The 24,040-nt window shown below is 35.2% G+C and overlaps 1 protein-coding gene across 3 annotated transcripts in view; it reads right to left on the bottom strand.

The window, feature by feature from the left end:
- Positions 1–684: 684 nt before the first annotated feature.
- LOC131145098 (uncharacterized) overlaps positions 685–24,040 on the bottom strand; it is a 79,384-nt gene continuing 56,028 nt past the window's right edge. For all 3 annotated transcript variants that reach the window (XM_058094176.1, XM_058094177.1, XM_058094179.1), the window contains 5 exons: positions 4,710–4,763; positions 1,653–1,762; positions 1,336–1,449; positions 1,108–1,233; positions 685–1,020 (listed from right to left, as the gene is read on the bottom strand). In XM_058094176.1, coding sequence (XP_057950159.1) covers positions 993–1,020; positions 1,108–1,233; positions 1,336–1,449; positions 1,653–1,762; positions 4,710–4,763 — 432 coding nt within the window. In that variant the 3' untranslated portion in view covers positions 685–992. The remainder of the gene's footprint in view (positions 1,021–1,107; positions 1,234–1,335; positions 1,450–1,652; positions 1,763–4,709; positions 4,764–24,040) is intronic.

The following is a 24,040-nucleotide window of genomic DNA, read 5'->3' as shown; positions in this document are numbered from 1 at the left end:
TTTTGTTTTAATTATATTATTTATATTATATTTTATCTTATATTTTATAAGTATTATTTTTTAATATATAATTAAAATAATAATTAAAATTTTAAAATTGTGTCAATAATTAACTTATTACTATTAAAACCTCCTTAATTTTATAATTCAGTTTTTAATTAATTATAATTTGAGATAATATTTTTTAATCACTACTAATAATTAAATTTAATAAATTGATTAATAAAATTTGTAACTACTAACACTAATTAATTTACCTAATAATATCGAACAATAAAAAGGCATATTAGTTATTCAAATATTATTTATTAACATAATCCATAAAAAATATTATTAGCATCATTCTGTATCTCCTTTAAAATAATTAATTCAAAAAATTATATTCAATTTTTTATTTAATATTAAATAATGAAATTTTAATTTTAACATATAAGTTTTTTAAATTTGTGCATAGCATAGAGTCTTGACTTGTAATCACAATTATAATAATAAAAAATATACATTAATCCAAATTATCAAGTCTCTGTTTTCTCACTCAAATTAAATAAAAAATCAAGCATGAATAAAATATTATTCAATTTTATTTATTTTCTCTTTACATTTCTTTGCTAATAAGCGTCTCAACAATTTTTCAAAAAACAAGTTTGAGAAATAATTACAAACATAATAAATGAAAAAATACGATGATGAAAAATATTGAATTTCATTTTTCTCATAATGAACCACAAAAAAAAAAAAAAAAAAAAAAAAAAAAAAAAAAAACAGCTCACTAATTACAGAATAAGAAGGGGGAAGGGCTCCAGAGGTACTTGCAAATACAAAAGCTCTCATTGGCAAGAAGATAACAATGCAGAAGTTGCTCAGAAATATGAACTACTTCATTTCCGTTAAATGAAAACATTCACTCCAGTCATTCCAAACAGTATAATTCAGTGCCACGCTTAAGAGTAGATCCAGAAAGGAAAAGAAATGCTAAGGTACAACCAGTTGGTTTATAAAATGGAGCAGCTTCCTTGTTCCCTGTAGATTTAAGATCAATTCAAAAGTCAGAACTTGAAAAGACCAACAGAAAACCCTCAAGTCGATTATAAGTGGGAAAATACCAACCTCTTTATCTCTTCATAACCGAGTAACGCTTCCTCAAATTTGAGCCAGAGCGGACCCGTTTCCTGCAGACTAACATTTTCTGGCCCTCCAAGGTAAGCCTGCACAACAAACTCAGGAGTTCTTTCTCTGAGTGCAGCCATGCAAACAATTGATTTAGTGAGGGCAAATAACTTTAGTTAAGAAAACTGGCAGAATCTCAATTTACATTTTCTTAGCAAACCAACCTACCTCCCTTCATATTCTGATAACCAAGCCATATAGGCAGCACCAAAGTACATGGAAATGAATGGCTTGCCCAGATCATCGACAGACTCGATGCGGTAAGCATTGTAGCCCAAATCCCTAGACATCACAAAAAGAATATGCACAATTAACCATTTGTGATAGATTAAAAGAGGTTGATGGAACACCACATGAGATTGCTGTGTCCTAGCTCCCTGCGAAGAACTAAAAAAACCAAATTGCTGACCGAAAATTTGCCAAAGTCAATAAGTAATGTTGAATTCTTTGTGCGTATTCCACCAAATAACATGACATTCACATACTTGTAAAGCCAGAGAGCAGTGGAGTAGTCAATTCCCATTACACCAATACGTGGTCCAGCCCCATTAATAAAGCGCATGCTAACAATCTCAGCAAGAGCGCATAGAACTGTCTGCACACCAAATGGTGTTAGGGGGAAAAAGAATAAAGAATAGGACTTTCAACATGAAAAATTGGCAAGGGCATAAGCATAAAAGAGACTGAAAATAATCCAAGATTTCTCTGCTAAAAAAATGCCAAAAGCCTTTTGCCTTGCAGTATTACAAATTTGCAAAACTACCAAATCCTTTTAGAACCGTGACTGGTTTCATATTACGTCTATATGCTCAGAGTGCAACTCTAAAAGAATCAATGACCTCGGCTATATAAATGCCACTTGCAAGCAAAAAGGCAAAAAGAGTAACATTCATAGCACTAATTTTGCTACATTATGCATTATTTGGTTGCTATGAACCACAATTTTTTTTCCTCAGAAGTTGCTGCCCTGGGACTTAAGGGACTTTTGGCATCACTATAAAAAATTGTGAAAACCAGAAACAAAAACTGAGAAAAAAAAAAAAAGGCAACCTGTTTGGTTAATATTCCTAAAAGTAGAAAAATTAAAAACTTAATTAAACAAGAGCTCATTTTTGTCCTTGAATCAAATAAAAATTAAAAAAATATGGTTCAAATAATAAAAATACAATATAATACGTATTGAAAATATTATGATTAAAATAAAAAATATTCTAATTATTTTACTTAGTTGTTATATTTCAAATTTCGCTTTACAAGAACAATCTTATTGTACATGGCAATTGAAAAATAGTGAAAATATTTTGAAAATTGGCTTTTATATATATTTTTTTTTAAAATTGTTGGACATTTTTATTTTAATAATATTTTAAATTCCTATGATCCTTTAATTTTAATTTTATTTAAAAATTATTTATAAACTGAATGATTTAATCCAAAGTAAAAGTTAATTTTGGATATTAAAATATTTTAGCAACAAGCTACCAAGACAACTGAAAGCCATATAATCTGATTTTCATTTTTTTCAAATAGCTAAAAATTGACAAGAAAAACAAAACTGACAATGTAAGCAAACGTTTGTTCATGATCTGTTTCTCTACTGTATAGAAGTAAATAGAAAATAGAAAACACATATGATACCAAACAGACCCTACGATACTAGGAGGGGTGATTTGGACATGAACACTCCTAGCAAAGACAAAATTATAATTCCATGTTTCTATTCTTTTCGTCAGCCATATAGGCAATGAGAAGGAACACAGAAAATAGAGATAATAAATCAGTATCATCACACAACAGAGAATTTATAATGAAACAAGTTTTTGGCTTGAAGATAATCAGTCAACCATGTTAGCACCAACCGCACACACACAAAATGACTGAAGATTTACATTGCCCACTCGTGGCTAAAAAATTTGCACTTGACTCACTTGAGGTTGGGTCCGTTAAATCGGCTACCACCCAGCCATTCCATATTGCCCACCGCAAGTACAAAAATTTGCATTTAACCCATTTGAGGTTAGGTTTATTAAATATTTCACCAACTAGTGGTTTTCGTAATTTGCACATTTCCCACCAATAAATATGGTATAATTTAAAATTGAAAGACGAAAGTCATTCATCTTGGAACCAATTCATTATTTGCGCTGTTTTTTGGCCACATAACAACGACAACAACAACAAAACCACACCTTAGTCCCACTAGGTGGGGTCGGTTATATGAATCCTTTTCCACTAATTTAAGCGATCATGAACCATTTTTTTTTATAGATTCAAGGATATTAAATCTCTACTCACTATCTCCTCCCAAGTTATTTTAGGTCTACCCCTACCCCTTCTACTACCCCCCACAATAACTAAGTCACTCTTCCTCACAGGTGCACTATATGGCCTACGTTGCAAGTGTCCATACCTGTTTTTTGGCCACATGACTTTTGAAAATCACCAGTGGGTAAAATGTTAAATCGACCAAACCTCATTAGGGTTAAGTGCAAATTTTGAAAAACCACAGGTTAGGAACATTTCCAACAAACTGAACGTCAGGTATGTAGCATACAAACTTTTTAACCATAAGTGGGCAATTATAAAACCACATAACAATAAGAACAACAATAAAAACAACAACAATTACAAGCCTTAAGTCCCACAATGTGGGTTTGGCTATAAGAATTCTTTTATGCCAATTCACATGATTGAGGGCACTTATAAAGCCACATGTTTGTAATGAATTTAATGGACCTAACGATAATGACAAGTAGGTTAAGTGCGAAGTTTCAAACCACAAGTGAACAATATAAAAACTGTCCAAACCGCAAGTGCATAAAGCGTATTTAATTTTTTAAAGGATCAACAAGAGAAAATAATATTTTTCCCAAAAGCACTAAGCTTAGATTGAATTTCTGGATTCTGCTTAAATAGGACTTACAAAACTTAAGCTTAGATTGAATTTCTGGATTCTGCTTAAATACGACTTACAAAACTTGATGGAACCTCTTTTTCTCACAAGCACATGGAATGTATTAGTTTGACACAACATTCCAACACCAGGAGTTCCTTAAGACAACCAAAGAATTCATTCACTAAAAGCAAAAAGGAAGCAGGGCAAAAAAAAACATGAGCATATTTGCAAACCCATGCTCCTGCACATGAAAGCAAATTGTCTCTATGTACAAATGCATGGATAGTCTAGGTTCTTTCTCACTAATATTTTCAAGATATCTCCTAAGTAGGATGTTTATCAGCATACTCTTGCATCAAGGCTTACTACTATAACTCAAACAAGAGAAAAACCTTATTTTCAACAATGAATAATTTTCCAAACATAAAAGTGCCAATTTTTATTTTTCTTCAATTGGTGGCAGTTCTATATTTTTCTTCACAATTTAGACAGTGCCCACAAGATGTTCATCCCTATCTACAGTAGACATGCATCTGCCATGGCCACAATCCCTTTCAATTATATCTGTACATACAATAAATAAATAAATAATAACCACATAGTGATATTTTACCACAGTTCCTCACCAATGAAACTATACACTCACAGGTTTAACTCCTCTTGTGCTAAAATGTTTCGAAAGAATGATTTCTGCAACTGCCTGCAAGAAAAAAGAAATATTAAAGGAGTAACCTTAAGCTATTGGATAAGACCTACATTGCAGCAATTATTTAGGTGATCCCAGAGATGAAAATGCAGCTAGTTTATTGAAAGGAAATAACTAATCGAATGTAATTGAATTTATTTTCCTCCATTTCGGAAAAGTATAGAACTCATTTCCACAAAGTGGCATATTTTTATGTTTATTGAACACAATTGGGGCAGAGAGTTTCTTAATCATTCCCAGATTTGCTTTGCTAAAAAACATTGATACAGAAAAAAAAAATGTCCTAAATATTACACACCCTTCGCCATAGAAGTGATCAAGAAAAGTAGCTTCAAAAATATAAAAAAATATCATCAAAGGAATAAAGGGACAAAAATGCCTATGTAATGTAATAGTAATACACAGCCAACCATGACCACTGATTCTCTTATATAGCTGTTAGAGTGAGTTAATATAACTAGCAGCATTAGGGTCATAACTACAAGCCTCAATCCGTCATGCATTAATAAGCAAATCCTACTTTTGTTTTTAATATTTTCTCTCATTTTTAAAGTAAAATTTTGGTGTGTTCAAAATATCTATTAGTTATCCAGGAAACTGACAATTTTAATTATAGACTTATTTTTATTTTGTAATGTACTTATATATTACATTTCAATTCTATGCCGTTCTCTATAATTTTTTTAAAAAAAGTAAAAAATAAATATGGATTGCATTCATTGACAGAATTATATAAAGATATATCAATATCTCCATTGACATCTCCATCAACAATATTTCAAAGTTTTGTTCATCAATCAACATATCAAATCATCTATCAGAACAATATCAAATCTTGAAATTATAGATATGCAAATAATTGTATCAACTATCAATGTATTTGGTGAATGATGATAGACTGAAAATTTATTGATACCATTAAAATTTTCTTTTGATAGGTAAAGTCCTACGGATTGAGATTCATAGTACTATGAAGTAGACTTCTTCAAATTTCTTAAGAAAAATGAGCTGATAGTCGATAATAAAAAAAATTATTTAAAAATTAGCATTATTTTTTCATACAAACATTGTTGAATTCTTTAATATAAAACAGCAACACCAACATCAAACCAAACCTAAGTTCCACTAGGGGGGTTTGGCTTGAAGTCATTAGAATATCGTCAATAAATTACATATCAAAACCCTCTATATGGTCTTAAATCTCAACAATATTGTTGAGATATATTACAAATACTGAACAGTGTCAAAATGAAAACCTATAACTAGTGTTGGTCTAGCAGGTAAGAGATCTCCTCGTACTAATATTGACTAGATGCCTCAAGAAACCAGTATATCCAATATTATTGCATAATAATTAGAAATATATAATTTACAAATCATAAATGCTGATAATATCATACCATGAATGGTAATAGAGATATAACAATGACAACAACAATAATTAAGCCTATATCCAAACTTTTCCTGATGCTAGATTGCTAGAAATAAGGAACTAGCAGATCACACACACAAAAAATAGGAAGCTTTGCTAACCACTTAATGGAATCCACCAAAGAGATACAAAAGCAAGAAAACTCACCACTCTAAGATACAGATAACTCACCACTTTAGAGATACGGAGTTTAAAGATGAAGTTCACCACTCACAAAGAAAATACGAACTGAAGAGAAACAAGGCAAAGAAAAAGTCTTCCATTTTTATTCAATTAACACTCTAATCTGCTAATGCATGCCCTGTATGCTTTTATAGACTTAGAACAACTCTCCAAGCTTAGAAAATTGATACTTCACGTTTTCTAGCTGAATATAATTGACTTTGACAAAAAAAAAAAATGAAACAAAAGACAAGCTTAAAATGTTTTCTGACATAGGGAATACAAACAGACAAATAAAAACCTTAAACTCGCAGACTGAACACCTAAAACTCAAACAATCATGACTTCTTACACCAATTAATGTTTAATTTAATCCATTGAAAGGCGCACTTTTTTAGCTTTAATTCCATATATGATGTGCATATTTTCAACCCCCAGAACCTTTTCAAAAATGGGCTCAAAACTGAGCCAAAACCTGCCGGTCCACCACTTCAAGAACTACCTTTGTTTGCATGATTGAGTCACCTTCCAGCAGCCCAATTTCACTCGAACTAGTTGCACACACTTCTGTGTCATGCTCCCCTGGTTGAAATAGAATTGTCCTCAAGTCATATGTGCTATCATCACCATAATAAGGAGATAGATCAGCAACATTGAAAGTGTCTGAAACATCATAATTAGCTGGAAATCAATTTTGTCGGCATTTTCACCAATCCACTTGAGAACTTTGAATGGACCATCAACCCTTGGCTTGAGCTTTCCAAATTTGCAATGGGGGAATCTCCCTTTTCCAAGGTGAACCCAAACCAGATCACTTTCTTTGTATTCATAAAATTTTCTATGCTTCTTGTTTTGACCACAATACTTTTCATTTTGCTTTGCAATCTTCTCACAAATCTGTTCATGAAGCTTCTAAATTTGTTTAGCTCTTTCTACTGCTTCTCCACTAAAATTATTAGTAGCTTGAAGAGGAGACAAATCCAATGGACTCGGTGCATTCTGAAAGCAAATTCAGCTTGTGGCAAACAAGATTTCGATCCTTAATATTCTTCGCAACCAAAATCCTAAATAAATTTCCCAACTTTTGTTTACAACCTATGTTTGACCATCAGTTTGGGGATGGAAAGTGGTGCTCAATTGATGGTGAGTTCCAAGCTTTCTCCATAATATGCACCAAAAATGACTCATAAACTTGGAATCCTGACCTGAAGTGATTATTTTCAGAATATCATCAAGTTTGAAAATCTTTGTATAGTATAGATCAACAATATTAGTAAGCATCTAGAGTCTTTCCACATGGAACAAAATGCACCATTTAAGAGAAATGATCAACCATCACTGTGACAGAATCTTTTTCTTGTGAGCTCCTAGGCAATCCAAGGACAAAATCCATACTAACATCTTCTCATGGAGCTTTAGCTACGGGCAATGGAGTGTAATCTTGTGTTTTGATCATGAATTTTGGCTATATGGCATATTCCGCAACATTGACTAAACCTAGTCACATCGCTTTCCATCCTCAGCCAATAGTAATTTTCTTGAACAAGAGCAAGTGTCTATCTCTGCCAAAATGTCTAGCAAGACCACCACTGTGAAATTGAAAGATAACAGCATCCCTTAAAGAACCTTGTGGAACGCACAAAAGGCTCTCCCTGAAACGAAAACCATCCAGTCCTAGAAAATTTTTAGATGGCCCATTTGTACATTCTGCCCAGATCTCACTAAAATAACCATCTAGCTTGTACAAATGTTTCAAACTTCAAAACCTGCCAAGTATCACCTGCATGGTTGTTAGCAAAGAATGCCTATGGGTTAAAGAATCAACAAGAACATTTTTTGAACTCCACATTTATGCTTAATAGAAAATCTGAAAGTTTAAAGAAATTCAGCCCTAGAGCATGAAACCTACTAAGTTTCAACAGGCTATGAGTAAACTTTAATTCTTCACAATTAGAATAGAGAACAAATGGCTTAGGACGCAAATACTGACTCCAATGGTCTAAAGCATGAACAATGGCATAAAATTCTGTCATAAATAGGATATTTTCTCTGAGAACCACTAAGCTTTTCACTATAAAAAGCAATAGGTTTACCTCCCTGGCTAAGGACTGCACCAATTCCCACCCGGTTCCGTTGCTACCACGGGATTTACGCAATCGATCAGATCATATAGATATCCTTTCAACACAACATAGGTCATCGAAAGGATCTCTTCTCTCTTCATTTCCGGTTTCACTAAAGTTCGGATTGACGAACGGGAACCGCAACGAGGTTCCTGGAAAGATTTTCTGCAACATACTCTTCTACCTTTGATTCCGGCTCCGTTTAAGCCCGGATTGATGATCAGGAACCACCAGGAGGTTCCTGGGAAGATTCTAGGCTGAGCAGAATTTCAGTTTGGGGTTCCAAGAAGCATCACATTCAACTTCAAATACTCGATTGAAATCAGGTACAAAAAGAACATATGCATTTGTTTCCTTTAGCTTAATGAGTTCAAAACTCTTCTTGGCTTCATTCGTCCATTTAAAATTGGCTCCTTCCAAACATTTAGGGATTGAAGCGATAATGGTTCAGCAATCCTTGATAAACCTGTGATAAAAAGATGCAAGGCCATGAAAATCCTGATGTCATGTAGTGTGGAATAGGCCAGCTCATACTTGCTTCAATCTTGCTAGGATCCATTTTCACTCCTTCGCTGGACACTACGTAACCTAAGAAATCCAAGATATTAGTGAAGAATTGACACTTCAAGTTGGTCTACGACTTTTGATCTCTGAAGGTCTGATATACAACTCAAAAATTATCAAGATGCTCCTTCTCACCTTTACTGTACACAAGAATGTCGTCAAAATAAACAATAAAAAATATGCCAATAAATGGTTCGAATACATCATCCATCAATCGCATAAAAGTACTAGGAGCATTAGAGAGGCAAAATAGCTTAACCATCCATTCATAAAGACCATACCTTGTTTTAAAAGTTGTATTCCATTCATCTTTTAGTCTCATTCTGATTTGATGATAACCACTTCTGACATCATTTGAAAAAATGGTAGCACCGTGTAATTGATCTAATAAATCATCAAGGTGAGGAAGAGGAAAGCATAATCAGTAGAAATCTTGTTCACCGCCATTCTATCCATGCACATAGCCTATGATCCATCCTTTTTTGGCACAAGAACAGCTGGTACATCACATGGGCTCTTACTTTCTCTCACCAAACCCTTTGCCGTAAGCTCATCCACTTGACTCTGTAATTCTACATGCTCCTTTGGACTCATTTTGTAAGCTGTCTTGTTGGGAAGCATAAAACCAGAAAATAAAATCAAAGCAATGCTGGATGTCTCGCATTGGAGGAAGACCTGGAGGTATGCCTTCAAGAACGACATCATTAAACTCATCTAGTAAAGGTTGCACTTGAGTTGGTAACTCACTTCTGCATTATCTTCAAAAACAACAACAGCATATACCATCTCTAAATTACCAAAAATTTTATAGTTCAGAATAGGTAATCAAATTAATTCCCCCCCCCCCCCCCCCCCCCCCCCCCCCCCCTCCTTTGATTCCCCCTCGAAAATAATCTCAGGTTTAGGAGGACCCAAGACAATCTTCACACCATCTTTAACAAAAAAAAGTAAGAATTTTTGTAACCACCATGATAAACTTTTCTATCATATTGCCATGGACAGCCAAGAAACAAATGACATGCATCCATAGGTAAAACACCACACCAAATCTGGTCATTGTACTTCTTACCAGTTGAAGATGAAAGAAGGCACCTCCTGTTTACCTTTAGTTTGTGCTCTTTATCCAGCCACCTTAATTTGTAAGGATGAGGATGCATCGTCATTTCAAGCTGTAACTTGTCTATCATTTCTGTGGACATAATGTTCGCGCAAGCTCCATTATCAATAACATCACAAACCTTCCCACAAAACTACATCTGCTGTGGAAAATCTTGCAGCAAACCCAATCTTCATCTTCTTCACGGGCAGCACTCAAAACTCCTTCAAATGACAAAAAATTCTCCTTGATCAGCATAAGTTACTTCTCCCTTGTCTAAGAAAATCAGTGAGCCATCTCCATTTTCTATCTCTTACTCTATAATAGAGAAAAAATTTCAAATTGGACAATCAGAAGCAATATGTCCATGCCCCCTTGACACTTAAAACACTTTTGTGAGTTAGTATTTGACGAACTAGCTGACTTAGGGAGAGCCCAAACAGTACCCCTTTCTGATGCCTTACAAGAACGTTTGGTTGTTGTATTAGGCTTTGAGATGGGTGCAATCCCTCGGCTCGGAGAGCTTTTCTTGATTCCGGATTTGAAGCCATTCCTTCAAACACTAGTTTGCTGTTTTTCTACTTTTAGAGCAAGTTTCCTAACATCGTTAAAACTCCAATAAGGCTATAAACTAACCATTTTGCAAATCTCCTCTTTTAACCCACCCAAATAGCAGCCTATTGTTTGTTCTTCAAGTTCAACTATGTCACACTTCAACACTAGTTACTTGAATTCCATTGTGTACTCCACAAATAGATATCCTTGCCTTAAAAAATGAAATTTGACAAAAAGCTCACTACCTATAATGTTCTAGCAAGAATCCCCTCTTTAGCTCCCTTTTTTCATTTTCTCACATGACTTGATTTGGCTTCTTCCTTCACGAGATCTTTGCTTCTTAAGATTCTCCCACCATAGGGAAGCATATTTTTCTAAGTTTTACAGCAATTAACTCCACTATTCACTTAGCATTCCTTGAGATCAAAGACCCTCTCAACAATTTGAAGCCAATCAATGACATCATTCGATTGTATTCTTCCTTCAAATTCTGGAATATCAACTTTCACATCAGGTCTCTTGAAAACTTTTGATTGTTCCTTCTACGGCGATGAGAAGAAGAATCATCATTTAGGACATGATCTTGGAACATGATGGAAAGGATTAACATCACCATCACCATTGCTAGGATCATTTTAGAACTATTTTCATCACCAACATGATTGTCATAACGTTCGAGACATTGCTGGAGTTCCTGGATTTGTCTTCTTATCTCATCCATTTCAAGATCACAAATATCTCTTTCATGTTGTTCTTGCACAAAACAACCACGAACATCCATGAGAAATGTTCTCTGATACCAAACTGATGTCGCGTTGCTAGAAATAAGTAACTAGCAGATGGCACACACACGCACACACACAAAATGGGTAAGCTTTGCTCACCACTCAATTGAATCCACCAAAGAGATACAAAAGCCAGAAAACTCACCCCTCTAAAAGAGATATGGAGTTTAAAGATAAAGTTCACCACCCACAAAGGAGATATAGAACTGAAGAGAAACAAGACAAAACCAAAGTACCCCATTTTCATTCAAATGACACTCTAATATGCTAATACATGCCCCATATGCTTTCATAGACTTGGAACAACCCTCCAAGCTTAGGAAATTGATACTTCGTGTTTTCTAGCTAAATATAATTGACATTGACGAAAAAAAAAAAAAAAACAAAACAAAAGACTCATAAGATGAGCTTAACATGTTTTTTGACAAAGGGAATCCAAACAAACACATAAAAGCTTCAACTCGCAAGCTAAACACTTAAAATTCAGACAAATTTCTTGCAGACAACTCCAATAAATGTTTAATTAATTCATAGAAATGAGCACTTCTTCAGCTTTAATTCCATATATAGCATGCATAATCTCAACCTCTAGAACCTTTTCAAAAATGGGCTCAAAACTGGGCCAAAACCTGCTGGTCCACCACTTCAAGAACTGCCTTTGTTTCCATGGCTAAATCACTTGGACCAATCGGGCACACTCATGTGTCATTCGCGGCTGCTTTTTGGCACACAAATAGGCAAATGGAACCCTATTCTTGCATCTCAAAGCATTGAATCACGATCACTGTTCTTTTTGTCAAATATAAATATACATACAAGTAATATATATATATATATATATATATATATTTGTGTGTGTCTGTGTGCATGCGCGCGCGCGCACAGACACATTATTATCTTTGTTTCGCATTTTTTTTCTTTCTTCTCATTTTAGCAGCAAAAATTTCCTGTCATCTGATTTGCACTTCTTTCTCTTTCAATAAATTTCTTCTGCTGTTAAAAATATCCCAACTTGAAAATGTGTGATTTTGTTTTCAGTCTTTTCTTTTTCCCCTCACTATATGATTTGACAAATTTACAGTAGCTCAGATTTCAAATGCCACCTCTCTATTCCTGATGTACTCAAACCAAGTAATCTATTTTATTTTACCATTTATATCATGTAGGATTGTGGTAATATCATACATTCAATGCGAATCATCGTTCTCCTAGTGAAGATGCTGAATACATCTTCAAAACCTCAAAGAAATTGATATGGTATTGATTCCTCAATAGACAATTTGGGATAAAAAGTATATAAATATATATATATATATATATATATATATATAAATGGCTTGTATTCATATACAATAATTATTCAAGTGGTTGTTTCAAAGGATAGATGATGTTCCTCATACACTAGATTGCATTATATACTAGATTAGGCTAATTGTTATATTAATGAAATTTATATAGCCAACCTCCAAGTATTTAATTATTCATTTTCAAAATAAAATAATATTCAAAATAGATTATTTTCCTTTCAGTATGATAGGGATGGCATCCCTCCTTGCAAAACCTGCAACCCATCATATACAATTGATGGAGGACCACCAATGGACAATTCTACATGATAATATTGTACACAAAGATTTAGAAATAAAGGATTTATCTTTGTTTAAAATTTGATATTTTAAAGAATTTAGCTAATTTTGGCTTGTTTTGAATATCTCAACTTTTTGGAATTTTATTTTGATATGTAATTATTTTCAGTACTTTAAAAATTTTCAATTACTCAAGAGTTATATTTTAGTTTTAATTATTTAAATTTAAAGAGTTCTTGATTGTCTATGGATATAGGCTTAAAATGTGAGAAGAGCAAATGTCAACAAAGGGATGTGGTCCATTTGGACTATTGGCTACATCAATAATCATGAATTGAAGACTAGTCGAATGGTTTCTGTTAAAGCTTGATATACATTGTTGGTCCACAACCTAACAACGTAAGCTTTTAGGTAAAGTGGTAATTTAACATGGTATTAGAACTAATTACCATGAGATCCTAGGTTCTAGGGTTCTAGTCTTGTTGCCCGCGTTTATTTTGTGATCTCTAAAAAAATTATTGTATTCCCTATCATGGGTGTTATTTATTGTGTGTTTATCTCTCCATGTGCTGTTGGGCTGCACACGCTGGGGAGTATTAAAGCTTGATATACATCATCGGCCAACAACCTAGCAGCTTAAGATTTTAGGTAAAGTGGTCATCTAACAGTTCCATTATGAATCTGAAAATTCAGGGAAAAGATATGGCACAACTTCCTGACAATCATTCGAATTTCTGCTTGAACCATTAATGGAGAAAAAATGCAGAATTGAAAGCAAACAGTAATGCATATTCTCCTATAGTAATTGAAACCCCAATTCCTCCATGCTTTCTTGCTACCTTGGATTACCCTGCTGACTTAAGCACTGGAAGGCTTTGCCAAAGCCCTGCTCCAATCACCCCATTTGTCTTCTCTTGTAGGAAACATACTGTGACAACCCACTACCTCGGCACTAGAGACCCAGTGTAGAGAAGAGACAGTTACGGTGCCCAACCAATTTTCATCCAATAGTTTGGTGCCATTTGTCAAAAACGTGAGACTAGAAGCCATGCTGTATTCTCTTACGCATTGTAGAAAGGAAAGACCAGCCACGAAGTCAGTTGAGAACAGGTTTCCATGTCTCTGTCTTGGCAGTCATTCCCAGCAGGAGGAGCCTCCACCAGCAGTACCATCCAAGCATGTGATCCTCACCCAGCAGCAGTTCCAAGCGATGCTCCCTACAGAGGACCAGAATTGAACTATCCAAAGATGGAAAAACTGTCCAAGAAGTATGGATACCAACACGGGATGTGGATACGACCCAATATGGCAATTCTGAAAAAGTAGGCTATGACACAAGGGTACGTTAATTTGTTATATCTATATAAGCAATTTTTTGCTTTTTAGATGACAAATATTGAAGTAATTTTAACTTAAATGAAATATCGACACCATTCATGCACATTCTACAATAAATTAATAATTTACTATTGTCAGTTTATCAAATAATAAAAGTAAGAGAGCTCAGAGTAGACTAGCAGCAGTCCATCACTCATCAGCTATCAAGTTCTGCCACCATTTAAGAAAAAAAAAAGCCTAACAAAAAATAAAAAAGAAAATAAAGTGATGGGGGCAGTCAGGTAGCCAGCCTCTGTTGCACATGCTATTTGTGAGCGATAGCTCATCAAGAACTTAGTAAATAAATAGAGGGGTGAGAGGAGGAAAAGAGGCAAGGAGAAGAGAGAAGCTCAACAATGGACATCACTCAAACCAAAGAAACAAGGAAAATCTTTCTCTAGCAAGTTGGAGACTCACTTGCGATCCTCTGGTTTGTTGCTGCTTTAGCAATGCAAGGGAAGCCTGTGTGAAGTTCAGCAATGCAAGGCAACAACGGTACTAGGGCTCAACCTCAAAACATATGCTTCACTCAACTCATTCAAATTTTCAGGGCTTTTGTTCTAAGTGACAACAGAATTAAATGGGAAAACGCTGTATTTTATGTCAAGACATGTCGAAGTCGTGTCCAAACGTGTTGAACATGTCTCAAAACGCGTCCAAAAATAAAAATAATTAGGATTGATAGATTGTACCAAAGTTAATCATGTAAGTAGTGAATTGAGTACTGAAGTACTCCTTAGAATTATCACAACAAAGTATCCTAACTGATGCATCAGACTGAGTCCTTATTTGAGAATAGGAGGCACAAAAGATAATAAATTTCTTTCATTAAATTCAACCAAGTCATCCATCCTACAGTAGTCATTGACAAATACAACAAAATACAAGAAGCCAACTTTGATGTGACACAACTAAGATTCCAAACATAGGGCTGACCACCCATTTATTGACTCGGGAAGTGAAGAGAACACAATGGTGTTTTCCCAATTGACAAGACTCACTCAATAATCAAGATTAGACACAGAACTCAAACGCAGAACTAGATGTTTTAACTTGTCCAATGAAGGATGATAGTGGATTTGAAGTGGTGTAGTAGCAACATTGTAGGCAATAGGAGGAGAGAGCGACTCAAAGTAGTAAAGTTTCAATAGCCTCACATCCTATGCCACTTGTCTTCCTTGTCTTCAAATCTTGAACAAAGGAATTAGGAAAGAAAGTCATAGAACAATTTAGTGACTTCGTAATCTTACTAACAAACATGAAAGAAAGAGGATTTAGGAATGTACAAAACAAAAGAAAGACAAAATGAGGGAGTAGGATTTACTTTTCTATAGTAGTGGACCCATTAGTGAGGTAACCCAATGTGGATTTTAACTTCACCTATGATGCACTTAATGTCCTAATCTTTTCACATACAGTCGGTCCCAAGTTCGGGTAAAGGAGGAGGATTGTGTTAGGTAGCTAACATCTGGCGTAAAACTTGTTAGATTATTATGATATGAATCCTTACCAATTATTCACTAGGGCATCCCTATGAGTGACACGTTGCACTTATACCACCCAAGTGTAGTGAAAAGTGGGCAAGGGTGGGCTAGGTCATCGTCCCGAAGCGACGCACCGTCGGCACCTGAGTAAGGTGTCAAATATGTGAGGGTTTCTACATCATTCTAGACATAGGCAGGTAAAAAAGTTAGTTCAGGAGACTAGGATTAGATTAACAACTTGAAATATAGGGAAACTCATGGGTAAAAACATGGAAATTTTGGACACAATGATTAAATGAAAAATTATTCTATCTGCCTTCAAGAAACTAAATGGGTGGGGTATAAAGCTAGAGAAATTGATAAATTAGGATTTAAACTTTAGAACACTGGAAAAGAAAAACATAAGAATGGGGCAAGAATTATTGGAGACAAAAACTTAAAATATAGTATTGTAGATGCCAAAAGAATAGGGAATAGAATTATAAAAATCAAGATGATTTTAGGCCAAGAGATAATAAATATCATTAGTGCTTATGCTCCTCAAGTAGGCTTAGCAGAAAACCTTAAGAGATAACTTTGGGAAGATATGGATAGTATTATGCAAGGCATATCAAGGACTGAGAAAATATTCATAGGAGCAGATCTAAATGGACACGTTGGAAGGGATAATAAAGGTTATGAGAAGGATATGGGTATGGAGACAAAAATGAGTCTGGGGAGATGATCTTAGACTTTGCTATGTCATATGATTTCATTACAATGAATACTTTAAGAATAGAGAAGTCAACTAGATTTTTTCTTAACTAAGAGGGTAGATCATTTATCGTGTAAGGATTGTAAAGTTATCCCAGGTAAATGCTTAACTACACAACGTAGAGTTTTAGTATTAGATATATGTATTAAAAAATGGAAGAGAAAGGATAAAATAAACCAATGTAAGAGAACTAGGTGGTGGAACCTAAAGGGAGAAAATATAATAAAATTTGAAGATAAAGTGATCAAAGATGGTGATTGGATTATAGAAGATGGTGTAGACACAAACACTCTTTGAAGTAGGATAGCTAGCTCTATTAAAAAGATAGCAAAAGAGATTTTAGGTGAATTAAGAAGAAAATTTTCGAATAACAAAGAAAGTTGGTGGTGGGATCAAAATGTCCAAAAATCCGTAAAGATAAAAAGAATTTGGTATAAAACATGCCAAAGATGTAGAAACATGGATAACTTTGAAAAGTATAAAGAGGCAAGAAAAGATGCAAAAAAGGTTGTTAATGAAGCTAAACATAGATCATTTAATAATTTATATGCTAGATTAGATGCAAAAGAAGGGAAAAGATATATATTTAGACTTGCTAGAGTTAAAGAAAGAAAGAGTAAGGATTTAGGTAATATAAAATGTATAAAAAGTGAGGATGATATTGTTTTGGTTAAGGAAGAAGACATAAAAGAAAGTTGGTGAGGTTACTTTGGTAACCTATTTAATGAAAACCAAGTAGAAGACTTAAAACTTATAATTGGCAAATGAGAAATAGGCTAAAAAAAAATGAGATTTATATGCAAATTTGACTTACTGAAGTTAAGTTTGCATTAAAACAGATGAATGGAAAAGCTATAGGACCGAATAACATCCGAATTGAAGTTGGAAATGCTTAGGTGATAACGGACTTTATGGTTAACCAATTTATTTAACACAAATATAAAAACTAATAAAATGCCAAAAGAATGGAGGAAAAACACTTTCATACCTATGTACAAAAACAAAGGAGATATTCAAAATTGTAATTACTATCGTGGAATTAAAGCTATTCAAAAAATAAATTTGGTTTTATGCCAAGGAGATCAATCACATAAACTATATATCTTTTAGGAAGATTAATGGAAAAGTTTAGGAAAAAGAAGATGGACTTGCATATGGCATTTATTAACTTAGAAGAAGCGTATGATACGGTACCTAGGGAAGTTCTATGGTGGGTTTTAGAAAAAAAAGGTGTATGTAGTAGGTATACTAATGTTATTAAGGATACGTACAATGGAGTAATGACTAGTGCTAGGACTATAAGTGGACAGACTAGAGAATTTCCAATCACAATAGGTGTGCATCGAGGATCTGCTTTGAGCTCTTATCTTTTTTCCTTAGTGATGGATGAATTGACTAGGAGTATCCAAAATGACGTTCCAAGGTGTATGTTGTTTGCAAATGATATTATCTTCATTGATGAAACTAGGGGTGGAGTAAAGTCTAAAATAGAATATGGAGAGAAGCTTTAGAACCTAGAGACTTTAGGATAAGAATATATGAAATGCAATTTCAATAATAGTAGGAGGAATATTGGAGACAAAGCTAAACTTGATGATGAAGAAATCAATAGACTAGTAGATTTCAACACCTTGGATCTATTATGCAAGCTGAGGGAGAAATTGGAGAATATGTAGAGTAAAGCAAGCTGGGTAAAATGGAGAAGTGCTTCAAGTGTGCTTTGTGATCGTAGAATACCCTTAAAATTAAAAAAGAAATTTTATAGGATGACTGTAAGACCAGCTATGCTATATGGATTAGAATGTTGGGCGACTAAGAAACAACATATCTAAAAAGTAAAAGTTGTCAATATGAGAATGCTTAGATGGATTTAAGGGTGTAACATTAAAAGATAAATTAAGAAATGAACATATTCGCGGTAAGTTAGGCGTAACTCCTATAGAAAGGGAGGGACGACTCAAATCGTTTGGACACTAGCAATGTAGGTCACATAGTGCGCCAGTGAGAGAGAGTGAGTTAGTTATTGTAAGGAGTAGTAGTAGGGGTAGGGATAGACCTAAAGTAACTTGAAATGATATAGTGAGTAAGGATTTAATAGCCATGAATTTATCGAAGGAAATTGTCCATGATCACATATATTGGCGGAAAAGGATTCATGTAGCTGACCCCACCTAATGGAACTTAAGACTTGGTTTGTTATTGTTTGTTGTTAGAGGGTAGAAAAGAAGTTGGTTATTCTTGATATATGGTCAGTGATGGCAGAATCAATAACCCAAGGACTAGCAAGAGAGATACCATAGGACATGCAAGTTGTCCGGTTACCTTTATGAGAAAAAGATGCAACGTGATGAGATGCTTGTTGGGATGCCTAATACTGCAGTACTTGGAACACTCCCCCTCAGAGACAATTATAGTACGTTGTTCACCAATGAGCAAACAAGTGATTGGTGAGGGAAACATATTTTTGGGATTTTTGGACTCTATCCCAATACACAAACAACATTGACTACGGGAGCAAATCAAAAGCACACAACGAAGAATAAACTTTTACGGTTCGTGGTCCATCCTAACACACAAACGAGGCCAACAATGAATAAGGCCAATGGGAACAACCATGAACAAGGTGAACAGGAACAAGTCACAAAAACACTAACAACAAACAACAATCTCTCACACACCAGTGCATCAGGTCGATGCTGCTGGCTGTCTGCCAGTGCGTGGGGACTCCTCCAATGATGAAATTTCACAGCCCTATAGATTGGCAGGTTATCTGGCTGTATATAGGGTTGGTTTTGAAAAGTCTAAAGGGGTTTTGAGATTCTAAAAGGGTAGTGAAATCAAGGAATTTTGCGACGATTGTTGTGTTTTTTCCAGTGAACCTTGGACTTGTTTCTGATCTCTAATGGTGCGAATGATCCTTCTATAATGGCATGTTTGCATTGGATTATGAGGTTTAGGGTTTGGTTTGACGGTGGACATGCACTCAGGGTTTAGGTCAGATCTTGCTCCAATTCCATGTTGAAGAGCTAATTAAAATAATAAGTCTCTCCCTCTATTTATAATGTATGCCAAGTACATAACAATGACCACATTACCCTTACTAACTTGCGCACTAACTCACGCATATTAAAACAGCATTAACACAAAGCAGTGATACTAAATATCTACACCAACTAGAATCAGCTACTTTCCGATAGTGATTGAGGATGCAAAACAATTCATGCTAGTTCTTCATTTTGTTGTTTGGTTGAAGTCATTCTCAAATCTAATCTCTTTTTTTCTAGTCCAGCCAGGATAGCCGAGCCATTCCCATTTATGATACCGAACTGCACAAACCAATAAAGAGCATTCCAAACTGTCAAATTGTTGCTACTTCATTTCAAAACTCAAGGTCAATTTTTCAATAACAAGGGGAGTTTATGGAGAACCACCTATGGATAATTCTAGGCAATCATATTCTACTAAAAGATTTATAACATCTTGATTTTTCTATAAGTGAGGCGAGTTTGATAGAGAACCACCTATGGATAATCCTAGGCAATCATATTCTACTAAAAGATTTATAACATCTTGATTTTTCTATAAGCGAGGGGAGTTTGATAGAGAACCACCTATGGATAATCCTAGGCAATCATATTCTACTAAAAGATTTATGAAATTTTCTTCATTCAGGAAATTTGATATTTCAGGAAGCTTAGTCAATTTTGGGTTTATTTTTTATGTTTTAGTTAGTTTGTGATTTATTTTGATGTTCAATTACTTTTGGAGTATTTTACAAATTTTTATTAGTTTGGGTTATTTCCTAATTATAAACTGTTTTATCTTTAAGGTTTCTTGGCTTATGATGCAAAGGATATTTCGATTTGGAACAGTGATCAAACTTCTGCCCTCTCCCTCTCTATATTTAATTATCTCTTTCAATTTCTTACCTCCAACTCTCTCCTTTTCTCTGCTTTACACATGCTCATTCTTTCTCCTTCCTTTTTTCTCTCCTCTTCCTATCTTCCCTAGTTCTTCACACTTTATTCTCTCCTCTCCCTATTTTCTTTAGTTCTTCTCTCTTTATTCTCTCCTCTCCCTATTTTCCCTATGTTAACTTAAATTCTCTCTATTCTTTCCACAACAACAAGAAGCCTTAAGTTCCACTAGAAGGGGTCGGCTACATGAATCCTTTTCTGGAAATCCACCCAATCAAGAGCATTTTCCTCGTCTAGCTTAAAAGCTATTGAATCCTTCCTCACTACCTCATTTCAAGTTACTTTAGGTCTACCCCTAGCCCTTTTAATACCAAAAACAATAACTAACTCCTCCTCATGGATGTGCTACTAGATTAGCGTTTCAAATGCCCAAGCCATTTAGCCGCCTCTCCCTTATCTTGTCTTTGACCAGTGCTATGCCTAGTTTATTGCGTATATGTTCGTTCCTCAATTTATGTTTTAATGTTATACCACTCATCCACCTTAACATTCACATTTCGACAACTTCTACTTTTTGTACGTGTTATTTCTTAGTTTGTTAACATTCTAATCCATAAAGCATGGTTGGCCTTATAGCCATCTTATAAATTTTTTTTATTTTTTATTTTAAGGGTATTCTACAATGACACACACACCTAATGCACTCCTCCATTTTATTCAACTTGCTTTAACACTATGTATTACATCCTCTTCAATTTCCCCTTCCTCTTGCATAATAGATCCAAAATATTGAAATCTACTAGTGCTATTAATTTCTAGATCATCAAGTTTAATCTTCACTCTAGTACTCCCCTTTAGATTACTAAAATTACATATCATATATTCTTTCTTATTCCTACTTATCCTAAAAGGCTAAAACCTTTGGACTCTAAAACAGTTCTCCAAAGTTCTAACTTAGATTCCGCACTCCTACTTTCATCAATTACCATTTGCAAACAACATAAACCAAGGTATCTCATTTTTTATTATTCCTAGTGAGTTCATCAATCACTTAAGCAAAAAACAAGAACTCATAAATAGCCTTGATGTACACCTATCATGATTAGACATTCTCTAGATTCCCCTCCTCCAGTCCTAACACTAGTTGTTACTCTATCGTACATATCCTTAATGAGCTTAGTATATCCGCTGTAGACTCCTTTCTTTTCTAAAACCCGCCAAAAAACTTCCCTAGGTACTTTATCATAGGCTTTCTCTAGATCAATAAAAATCATATGCAAGTCCCTCTTCTTTTCCATAAACGTTTCTATAAATCTTCTTAAAAGATAAATAGCTTCTGTTGTCAATCTATCAGGCATAAAAACCAAATTGATTCTTTGAAACTCTCGTTTCTAGTCTTATTGTTTGCTCAATTACCCTTTCCCATAGTCGCATGACTCATAATCTTAATTCCACGATAGTTATCACAATTTTGAATATCGCCTTTGTTTTTGTATAAAAGCGGAAGAAAGTAAAAGAGAGAAAACTATACAAGAGGAAGTGAATATCACTTGGTGTACTTAGCTTACAACTTTGAGATGTATATGACTATACAAGAGAGTGAGGTTATCCTAACATTCCGATGTGGGACTAAAAACTTTACACTATGTTCAATACTCCCCCTCAAGATGAAATGAAGATGTTGACAAGTCGAAGCTTGGAGAGAGCAGTCTGTAATAAACTTGGGCCAACAGACTTGGGGAAGAGATCAACAACTTGGCCTTTGGGGGAGATAAAGTGGGGAGAGATAATCCTAGAACGAACTTTTTCCCCGATGAAGTGAATATCCACCTCAATATGCTTGGTCCTCTCATGTAGAACTGAATCATAGGAGAGAGATATAGCAGACTTGTTGTCACAAAACAACAAAGAAGAGTCTGTCACGGGAAAGCCAATCTCAAATAGGAGAGAGCGTAGCCACAAGATCTCACAGGTACCTTGTGCCATAGCACGGTACTCAGCCTCAGCAGAAGAACATGAAACCACCGCCTGCTTCTTACTCTTCCAAGAAAGAATATGATCACCTTTGAAAGTACATATACCCGAGGTAGATTGTCTATCAGTCTTGGACCCAGCATAGTCAGCATCAGTAAACACGGAAAGACATGGTTGTATTCCAGATGAATAGAATAATCCTAGTCTAGGTGAGGTCTTCACATACCGTAAAATGTGATAGACGGCATCAAGATGTGAAATCTGGGGAGAATGCATGACCTGACTTACTAGGCTCACTGCATAGGCCAAATCAGGCCGAGTGTTGGTCAAATAAATGAGGCGACCAACAAGTCTCTGATACACCGAAGGGTCAGTCAATAGATCACCAGACTCTGCAGAAAGGGAAATATTAGGATCCAGGGGCGTAGAAGCAGGCCGATATCCCAACATACCAATGTCCATAAGGAGATCTAGGGCATATTTCCAATGAAGAGAGGGAAATGCCCTTGCGGGAGCGTGCTATCTCAATGCCCAAGAAATACTTGAGGGGTCCCAGATCCTTGACGTCAAAGGTGTCCCCCAAGTTCTTTCTAATCTGAGCAATTTCAAACAAGTCATTACCTGTAACAATAATATCATCCACATAGACAGAGATAATGATGCAAGGACCATGGGAAAGACGCCTAATAAAGCAAGTCTGGTCTGACTGGCACTGAATAAATCCCATAGAGAGAACCACAACACTGAATCTTCTGAACCATGCACGAGGTAATTGCCTAAGCCCGTAAAAGGACTTGCACAATTTACACACCTTTCCAGAATACTCCCCCTGAGCAGAAAAACTGGGAGGGGGATCCATGTAAATAGTATCAGTAAGATGACCATTCAAGAAGGCGTTCTTGACATCAAGCTGATATAAAGACCAAGTGAAAGAAGCCGCCAAAGAGATCAAAAGGTGAACAATAGTAAGCTTTGCCACAGGAGCAAATGTAGCATGAAAATCCTGACCTGGAATCTGCGTAAAACCCTTGGCCACCAAGCAAGATTTATACCTATCAACGGTACCATTTGCAAGGTGCTAAACGGTGAAGACCCATTTACAGCCCACCGTGTGTGCACCTGAAGAAAGGGAAACAAGATCCCAAGTATGCTGCTGTTGTAGAGCTTCCATCTCAGTACACATGGCTGCAACCCATATGGGGTCCTGGAGGGCTTCATGAATTGAGCATGGTATGATAATAGCATCAACCTATCCCAAAAAGGTTCGATAACTCAAGGAAATATCCTAATAGGAAAGATACTAGGAGATAGGGTAGTCAGTAGAACAGGCTAAAGAAAGTCTATCAGGAGCATGATGGATTCGAGAAGGATACTGTGAGGTGGGAGCAAGGGGATCAAGGACTATAGGAGACAAATCTGAGCTCGGTGAAGATGCTAACAGAGGCTCCAAAGGGCACGGTCG

This window comes from Malania oleifera, chromosome 12 (genome assembly GCF_029873635.1).
Source record: "Malania oleifera isolate guangnan ecotype guangnan chromosome 12, ASM2987363v1, whole genome shotgun sequence".
Taxonomy (NCBI): domain Eukaryota; kingdom Viridiplantae; phylum Streptophyta; class Magnoliopsida; order Santalales; family Ximeniaceae; genus Malania; species Malania oleifera.
This window is presented reverse-complemented; position numbering and strand designations above follow the sequence as displayed.